This window comes from Neoarius graeffei, chromosome 2 (genome assembly GCF_027579695.1).
Source record: "Neoarius graeffei isolate fNeoGra1 chromosome 2, fNeoGra1.pri, whole genome shotgun sequence".
Taxonomy (NCBI): domain Eukaryota; kingdom Metazoa; phylum Chordata; class Actinopteri; order Siluriformes; family Ariidae; genus Neoarius; species Neoarius graeffei.
This window is the reverse complement of record NC_083570.1, coordinates 91,606,132-91,615,377: the sequence shown is the minus strand read 5'-3', so window position 1 is coordinate 91,615,377 and position 9,246 is coordinate 91,606,132. Positions and strand designations below refer to the sequence as shown.

The 9,246-nt window shown below is 40.5% G+C and overlaps 1 protein-coding gene across 1 annotated transcript in view; it reads left to right on the top strand.

The window, feature by feature from the left end:
* The window catches only part of bicc2 (bicaudal C homolog 2), a 64,416-nt gene that overhangs the window by 12,244 nt on the left and 42,926 nt on the right, over positions 1-9,246 (top strand). The window contains exons 6-7 of the mRNA XM_060903869.1: positions 5,109-5,188; positions 5,287-5,448. Of these exons, the coding sequence (XP_060759852.1) occupies positions 5,109-5,188; positions 5,287-5,448 (242 nt within the window). The remainder of the gene's footprint in view (positions 1-5,108; positions 5,189-5,286; positions 5,449-9,246) is intronic.

Sequence of the window (9,246 nt, the reverse complement as noted above, 5' to 3'; positions counted from 1 at the left end):
ATCTGCAGTTTAATAAAGACCATGTGGACAAGCCAGAAGGCTATTGGAAAAATGTTTTGTGGACGGATGAGACCAAAATAGAACTTTTTGGTTTAAATGAGAAGCGTTATGTTTGGAGAAAGGAAAACACTGCATTCCAGCATAAGAACCTTATCCTATCTGTGAAACATGGTGGTGGTAGTATCATGGTTTGGGCCTGTTTTCCTGCATCTGGGCCAGGACGGCTTGCCATTATTGATGGAACAATGAATTCTGAATTATACCAGTGAATTCTAAAGGAAAATGTCAGGACATCTGTCCATGAACTGAATCTCAAGAGAAGATGGGTCATGCAGCAAGACAACAACCCTAAGCACACAAGTTGTTCTACCAAAGAAACCTTTATTCGTCACATGCACACTTCAAGCACAGTGAAATTCATCCTCTGCATTTAACCCATCTGAAGCAGTGAACACACGCACACACACCCAGAGCAGTGGGCAGCCCAGAGCGCCCAGGGAGTAGTCAGGGGTTCAGTGCCTTGCTCAAGGGCACCTCAGCCCAAGGCTGCCCCACTTCAAACTATCTGCATGTCTTTGGATTGTGGAGGAAACCAGAGCACCTGGAGGAAACCCACATAGACACGGGGAGAACATGCAAACTCCACACAGAAAGGCCCTCGCTGGCCGCTGGGTTCAAACCCGGAACCTTCTTGCTGTGAGGCGACCGTGCTAACCACTACACCACTGTGCCACTCAATGGTTAAAGAAGAATAAAGTTAATGTTTTGGAATGGCCAAGTCAAAGTCCTGACCTTAATCCAATTGAAATATTGTGGAAGGACCTGAAGCGAGCAGTTCATGTGAGGAAACCCACCAACATCCCAGAGTTGAAGCTGTTCTGTATGGAGGAATGGGCTAAAATTCCTCCAAGCCGGTGTGCAGGACTGGTCAACAGTTACCGGAAATGTTTAGTTGCAGTTATTGCTGCACAAGGGGGTCACACCAGATACTGAAGGCAAGGGTTCACATAATTTTGCCACTTACAGATACAGTTAGGGCCATATATATTTGGACACTGACACAAATTTTGGTTTTTTACCTGTTTACTGAAACATATTCAAGTTATAGTTATAATGGACATGGACATAAAGTCCAGACTTTCAGCTTTCACTTGAGGGTATCCACATTAAAATTGGATGAAGGGTTTAGGAGTTTCAGCTCCTTAACATGTGCCACCCTGTTTTTAAAGGGACCAAAATTAATTGGACAATTGACTCAAAGGCTATTTCATGGGCAGGTGTGGGCAATTCCTTCGTTATGTCATTCTCAATTAAGCAGATAAAAGGCCTGGAGTTGATTTGAGGTGTGGTGCTTGCATTTGGAAGATTTTGCTGTGAAGAAAACATGCGGTCAAAGGAGCTCTCCATGCAGGTGAAACAAGCCATCCTTAAGCTGCGAAAACAGAAAAAACCCATCCAAGAAATTGCTACAATATTAGGAGTGGCAAAATCTACAGTTTGGTACATCCTGAGAAAGAAAGAAAGCACTGGTGAACTCATCAATGCAAAAAGACCTGGACGCCCACAGAAGACAACAGTGGTGGATGATCACAGAATAATTTCCATGGTGAAGAGAAACCCCTTCACAACAGCCAACCAAGTGAACAACACTCTCCAGGAGGTAGGCGTCTCAATATCCAAATCTACCATAAAGAGAAGACTGCATGAAAGTAAATACAAAGGGTTCACTGCACAGTGCAAGCCACTCATAAGCCTCAAGAATAAAAAGGCTAGATTGGACTTTGCTAAAAAACATCTAAAAAGCCAGCACAGTTCTGGAAGAACATTCTTTGGACAGATGAAACCAAGATCAACCTCTACCAGAATGATGGAAAGAAAAAAGTATGGCAAAGGCATGGTACAGCTCATGATCCAAAGCATACCACATCATCTGTAAAGCACTGCGGAGGCAGTGTGATGGCTTGGGCATGCATGGCTGCCAGTGGCACTGGGTCACTAGTGTTTATTGATGATGGGACACAGGACAGAAGCAGCCAGATGAATTCTGAGGTATTCGGAGACATACTGTGTGCTCAAATCCAGCCAAATGCAGCCAAACTGATTGGTCGGCGTTTCATAATACAGATGGACAATGACCCAAAACATAAAGCCAAAGCAACCCAGGAGTTTATAAAAGCAAAGAAGTGGAATATTCTTGAATGGCCAAGTCAGTCACCTGATCTCAACCCAATTGAGCATGCATTTCACTTGTTAAAGACTAAACTTCAGACAGAAAGGCCCACAAACAAACAGCAACTGAAAACCGCTGCAGTAAAGGCCTGGCAGAGCATTAAAAAGGAGGAAACACAGCGTCTGGTGATGTCCATGAGTTCAAGACTTCAGGCAGTCATTGCCAACAAAGGGTTTTCAACCAAGTATTAGAAATGAACATTTTATTTACAATTATTTAATTTGTCCAATTACTTTTGAGCCCCGGAAATGAAGGGATTGTGTTTAAAAAAATGCTTTAGTACCTCACATTTTTATGCAATCATTTTGTTCAACCCACTGAATTAAAGCTGAAAGTCTGAACATCAACTGCATCTGAATTGTTTTGTTCAAAATTCATTGTGGTAATGTACAGAAGCAAAATTAGAAAAATGTTGTCTCTGTCCAAATATTTATGGACCTAACTGTATGCCATATTGGATTATTTTCCTCAATAAATAAATGACCAAATATAATATTTTTGTCTCATTTTCTTTAACTGGGTTCTCTTTATCTACTTTTAGGACTTGTGTGAAAATCTGATGATGTTTTAGGTCATATTTATGCAGAAATATAGAAAATTCTGAAGGGTTCACAAACTTTCAAGCACCACTGTATTACAACACATTACCTGCATTCCTTCACTGAAAATAAAAATGTTGGCAATTAAACTTTTGATTATAGGCAATGTTAACTAATAATGATCTATTAGACTGATTTTGCCACATATAAACAAAATATAAAATTAACAAATATAAGATTATTAAGCCTATTTCTAGTTTTTTTTAAACTAATTCAAGCTTGTTTCTTTTATTCTAATGGCAGATAATTTTGCTTCTTTTCATCAAATTGCAATTTTAAGATAGACATTAGTATATATGTCTCAAAATAGGCATAATCTTTTAAAAATATTCATTATATAATAATCTCCTAATGAGAAATGTTAGACAACTTTATTTAAGATATCTTAACTTACCATTTTTCTAGTGTTCCTCTCAATTATCACATTCTCCCTGAGAGTAGAACCTTACTATTGTGTACTATTCCATCCATTATCTGTAACCGCTTATCCTGTGCAGGGTTGTGGGCAAGCTGGAGCCTATCCCAGCTGACTATGGGCGAGAGGCGAGGTACACCCTGGACAAGTCGCCAGGTTATCGCAGGGCCAACACATAGAGACAAACAACCATTCACACTCACATTCACACCTACGCTCAATTTAGAGTCACCAGTTAACCTAACCTGCATGTCTGCATGTGAAACCCATGCAGACACGGGGAGAACATGCAAACTCCGCACAGAAAGGCCCTTGTTAGCCGCTGGGCTCAAACCCAGGACCTTCTTGCTGTGAGGTGACAGTGTTAACTACTACACCATCGTGCCTTTTACCATTGATAATAGCTTAGTTGCTTGTACAAGATACAAGATGCCTTTATTGTCACTGTACAAGTACAGTGAGATGTCATTTGGAACAAGCCAGCAGATGCTCAGTTAAATTTACTAAAGTATAAAAGTACTTCAATAAAAAAGTAATACAAACACAAATATACACAGTAAAATTGAGGTAGAACAGAATTATTGAGGTAATATGTACAAATGAAGGAGTAAGCTTATGTACATGATAAAGCGCATGAGTATTGCACATAGAGAAATATTGTACAAGTATGTTATTGCAGTAGTGTTGATATAGTAATATACAGCACAGAATATACAGTAATATATAATTTATAGTGATATGCATGAATATACAGAACTGGTCAAATGTCATGGGCTGTATTGGACTTGTATAGCAGCAGTGAGTGAGTGGAGGTGTGCTGTTCAGACCTGTGGATTAGTTGGGGGGGGCAGTGAGTGCTGTGAGTTGAGTAGTGTGATGGCTATGGGGTAAAAACTATTCCTCAGCCGGGCTGTGCGGGTGCACAGAGTTCTGTAGCACTTACCAGATGGCAGAGGGGTAAAGAGTCTGTGTCCAGGATGGGTCGGGTCCTTGATGATGTTTTTGGCTCTGTGGGTGCACCGGGTGTGATGGATTTCTTCCAGTGATGGAAGTGGAGTGCCTGTGAGCCACTGAGCTGTTTTTATGATGCGCTGCACGGTCTTCTTATCCTCCAAGGTGCAGCCCAAGTACCACACAGTGATGCAGTATGTGATCACTGACTCTATGGTGCACCTATAGAAGTTCATCAGCAGCTGTTGAGGCAGTTGTGCTTTCCCCAGGGTCCTCAGGAAATGGAGCCTCGGAAGAACTTTTTTAGTCAGTGCCAAAGTGTTTGTGGTCCATGACAGGTTCTGACTGATGTGTGTGCCAAGGAATCGGAAATTCTGGACTACTTCCACACTCTCGCTGCCGCTGATGCTGATGGAGTGGTGGCCTCCATGCTTCCATCTCCTGAAATCCACGATGAGTTCTTTTGTCTTTTTGGAGTTCAAGATGAGGTTGTTGTCTCGACTTGTTTATTTTGAACTAAAAAACCAACCCCCCCCCCCAAAAAAAAAAAAAAAAACCAAACCCAAAACAAAAACAAAAAAAAAACCTCTACATGATCCAGACATAATGTTTCATAATGAAAGTAAGCATTAGTAAAAAGACAGAACTACAGTTTAAAGCCTCCCACTTGTAATTCTGACTTTGAGAAATTTTTAGTAACTCGTATTTACACTGTGTGACTGGATCTGGATTTAATTTTAAAGACTAATCAAAGTCTTGTGACTCATGCCTGGAAACATGATCAAAACAAGGACAAAAGTTCATTTAAAAGGATAATCTCATTTTAAAAACTAACAACACAAGCCACATTAGAGAATAAATGCAGTTGTTATTAACTCCATTATTTTGATTGGATGATTGTGTGGATTTTCAGATCCACATGTAAAAGTGGAAGGAAAGACAGACGACGTCCTGGAAGCCAAGCGGAAAATTCTGCAACTTTTAGAGACGAAGGTGAGTTGCTGATGTGCGACTCTGAGTATTTTTTCTTCGAGGTTGTTATACTATTTTATAGCACGGTTTTCTGTGTTCTGTTCTCAAACTGGCTTTAGGTTAATAAAGTCACTCTGAAGATGGATGTCACTCATACTGAACACTCTCATGTGATCGGTAAAGGGGGAGGAAATATCAAAAAAGTCATGGAGGACACTTCTTGTCACATCCACTTCCCTGACTCGAATCGCCACAGTGTTAATGGAGAGAAAAGCAACCAGGTTGGAGAGCATTACATTTAGTAAGAGTCAAAAGTAGTTTTCTTCAGGGCAAAGGACTTGCAATTTTTTTGGTAACATCACAAGCTGTATGTTTCTTAGTAACTTCAAGAGAGAAAAAGAGGACAATGTTAAAGGAACAATTCATACAGTGCCTTGAAAAAGTATTCATACCCCTTGAACTTTTTCACATTTTTCCACCTTACAACCACGAACTTAAAAGTTTTTTATTGAGATTTTATGTGATAGACCAACACAGAGTAGCACATAACTGTGAAGTGAAACGAAAATGATAAATGGTCTTCAAAATGGTAAACAAATAAAAATCTGATGTGCATTAGTATTCAGCCCCCTGCGTCAATACTTTGTAGAGCCACCTTTTGCTGCAATTACAGCTGCAAGTCTTTTGTGGTATGTCTCTACCAGCTTTGCACATCTAGACATTGAAATTTTTGCCCATTCTTCTTTGCAAAATAGCTCAAGCTCAGCCAGATTGGATGGACAGCATCTGTGAACAGTAATTTTCAAGTCTTGCCACAGATGCTCAATGGGATTTAGGTCTGGACTTTGACTGGGCCATTCTAACACATGAATATTCTTTGATCTAAACCATTCCATTGTAGCTCTGGCTGTATGTTTAGGGTCATTGTCTTGCTGGAAGGTGAATCTCCTTCCCAGTCTCAAGTCTTTTGCAGCCTCCAACAGGTTTTCTTCCAGGATTGCCCTGTATTTAGCTCCATCCATCTTCCCATCAACTCTAACCAGCTTCCCTGTCCCTGCTGAAGAAAAGCATCCCCATAGCATGATGCTATCACCACCATGTTTCACAGTGGGGATGGTGTGTGCAGGGTGATGAGCAGTGTTAGTTTTCCGCCACACATAGCGCTTTGCATTTAGGCCAAAAAGTTCAACTTTGGTCTCATCTGACCAAAGCACCTTCTTCCACATGTTTGCTGTGTCCCCTACATGGCTTCTGGCAAGCTGCAAACGGGACTTCTTATGCCGGTCTTTCAACAATAGCTTTCTTCTTGCCACTCTTCCAAAAAGGCCAGATTTGTGGAGTGTACGACTTATAGTTGTCCTGTGCACAGATTCTCCCACCTGAGCTGTGGATTTCTGCAGCTCCTCCAGAGTGATCATGGGCCTCTTGGCTGCTTCTCTGACCAGTGCTCTCCTTGCTCGCTCTGTCAATTTAGGTGGACGGCCATGTCTTGGTAGGTTTGCAGTTGTGCCATACTTTTTCCATTTTTGAATGATTGATTGAACAGTGCTTCTTGTGATATTCAGAGCTTGGGATATTTTTTTATAACCTAACCCTGCTTTAAACTTCTCCAGAACTTTATCCCTGACCTGTCTGGTGAGTTCTTTGGTCTTCATGATGCTGTTTGTTCTTCAGTGTTCTCGAACAAACCACTGAGGCCTTCACAGAACAAGTGTATTTATGCTGAGAGTAAATTACACACAGTAGGACTCTATTAACTAATTAGATGACTTCTGAAGGCAATTGATTGCACTGGATTGTATTTAGAGGTATCAGAGGACAGGGGGCTGAATACTAATGCACACCACATTTTTCAGATTTTTATTTGTTTAAAATTTTGAAGACCATTTATCATTTTCGTTTCACTTCACAATTATGTGCTACTCTGTGTTGGTCTATCACATAAAATCTCAATAAAAAACTTTTAAGTTCGTGGTTGTAAGGTGGAAAAATGTGAAAAAGTTCAAGGGGTATGAAAACTTTTGCAAGGCACTGTAGTTGTGATGTATTACAGTACAGGCATTTAGCAGATGCTCTTATCCAGAACAACATATAACATACCCAGAGCAGCCTGGGGCTTTACTCAAAGGCACTTCAGCCATTCCAGGGACTCAAACCAGCAACCTTTTGGTCCCAAAGCTGCTTCTCTAACCATTAAGCCATATGATATGAGTGAAAACAGGAACTAACTTGTTTCATGGATGTGCCAGAGCATTAAATTTAACTACATATGAAAAAAAAAGTGCCATTTTTTAAAACAAATTTTAAAACCACTAATCTTTGGCAAATTGTTGAGATATAAGAGGAATAAAGCACTTTTGGGATAATTTTACAATTACTATAATCACTAATTTTACTATTGGAACTTATTCAAGTTCAGGGTGGTAATTAATGATAACATATTAGTGCCATTGTCAGTAAAACAAATAAACAAACAAAAAACAGACCTGAGATGGGGGTAATTTTCTGAGAAAAAGACTCAGAATTTCCGATATTAAAGTCATGAATTTATAAGAAAGAACTCAGATATTCTCCAAGATTATGGGTTTTAGGTTGTCTTATTTTAATTGATTGATTGATTGATTGATTTCTTAGGTTGTCTTATGAATGGTATTATTTTATAGATTTTATGGGCTGAGAGAGCCAGGGCAAAGTGCATTTCATTGCATTATTATTAGACAATGTACTTTTTAAATGTATATGACAATAAACTTGAAACTTGAAATTGATTATAAAGTCATACATACTGGTATGCAAGAAAAAAAAAAAAACTCAGAAATTCCAAAATGTAAAAGTCACACATTTCTGAGGAAAAAAAAAAAAAACCTCTTATGATTCCCTGTTTTCTGGCTGCAGTTCATTCTGGGCAATGTCAGAGAAAATCTCTTAGTGCTTTATTCCTTTATTGTTTTATATCATGTGATTGAGGAGGAAAGACTGCATCTCCTATAACTCTCAGCTCAGCTGTGGCATCTGTGGTGTGATGCTACTGATGCAACCTTGCAAAGTGATCTGGTTCCTTGATGAAAACTTTTTTTTATTTTTATTTTTTAATACACTGACAGTCAGGGTGGCACGGTGGTGTAGTGGTTAGCGCTGTCGCCTCACAGCAAGAAGGTCCTGGGTTCGAGCCCCGGGGCCGGCGAGGGCCTTTCTGTGTGGAGTTTGCATGTTGTCCGTGTGGGTTTCCTCCGGGTGCTCCGGTTTTCCCCACAGTCCAAAGACATGCAGGTTAGGTTAACTGGTGACTCTAAATTGACCGTGAGTGTGAATGGTTGTCTGTGTCTATGTGTCAGCCCTGTGATGACCTGGCGACTTGTCCAGGGTGTACCCTGCCTTTCGCCCATAGTCAGCTGGGATAGGCTCCAGCTTGCCTGTGACCCTGTAGAAGGATAAAGCGGCTAGAGATAATGAGATGAGATGACACTGACAGTCAATGAAAATGTCCAGGTGACATTTATGAAAATAATTTTATTCATAAGCTATGAAATCATGTACTAGAAGCTTACAGATCAATATACTGACATTTAACTCGAGATGAATAAACAAAAAATCACAATTGTTGTGAGCTTTGATAATGTACAGTCCAAACAAAATGGATACCCTGTAATTGGAAAGTTGCAGCTTCAGTACCGAGTATTGTCCCCACCAACAGCAATACAAGCCGTCAGTCTGCGACGCATACTGCGTATCAAACGGCGAATCCTGTCTTGTGGAATGGCCTGCCACTCCTCTTGAAGAGCCTGGATCAGTTGACCTCTGTTCATGGGACGAGGAACACGGTTCTGGATCTGAACACCAAGGTGATCCCATAAATGCTCAATGGGATTGAGATCAGGTGAATACGCAGGCCATGGCAGGGTTTGGACATTCAATCGACGCCCAACTTCTGAAAAACTTAGGCAGGCTTGCACCATGCCGAGGGCCCGCCATCTGTCATCTGGATTTAACCGTGGCATCTTGGACATAAGGAATACAAAAGTCGGCTTTTTCATGGCCTTAATAAAGGCTATCCAACCCATCCTTTCAACCGTGTACAA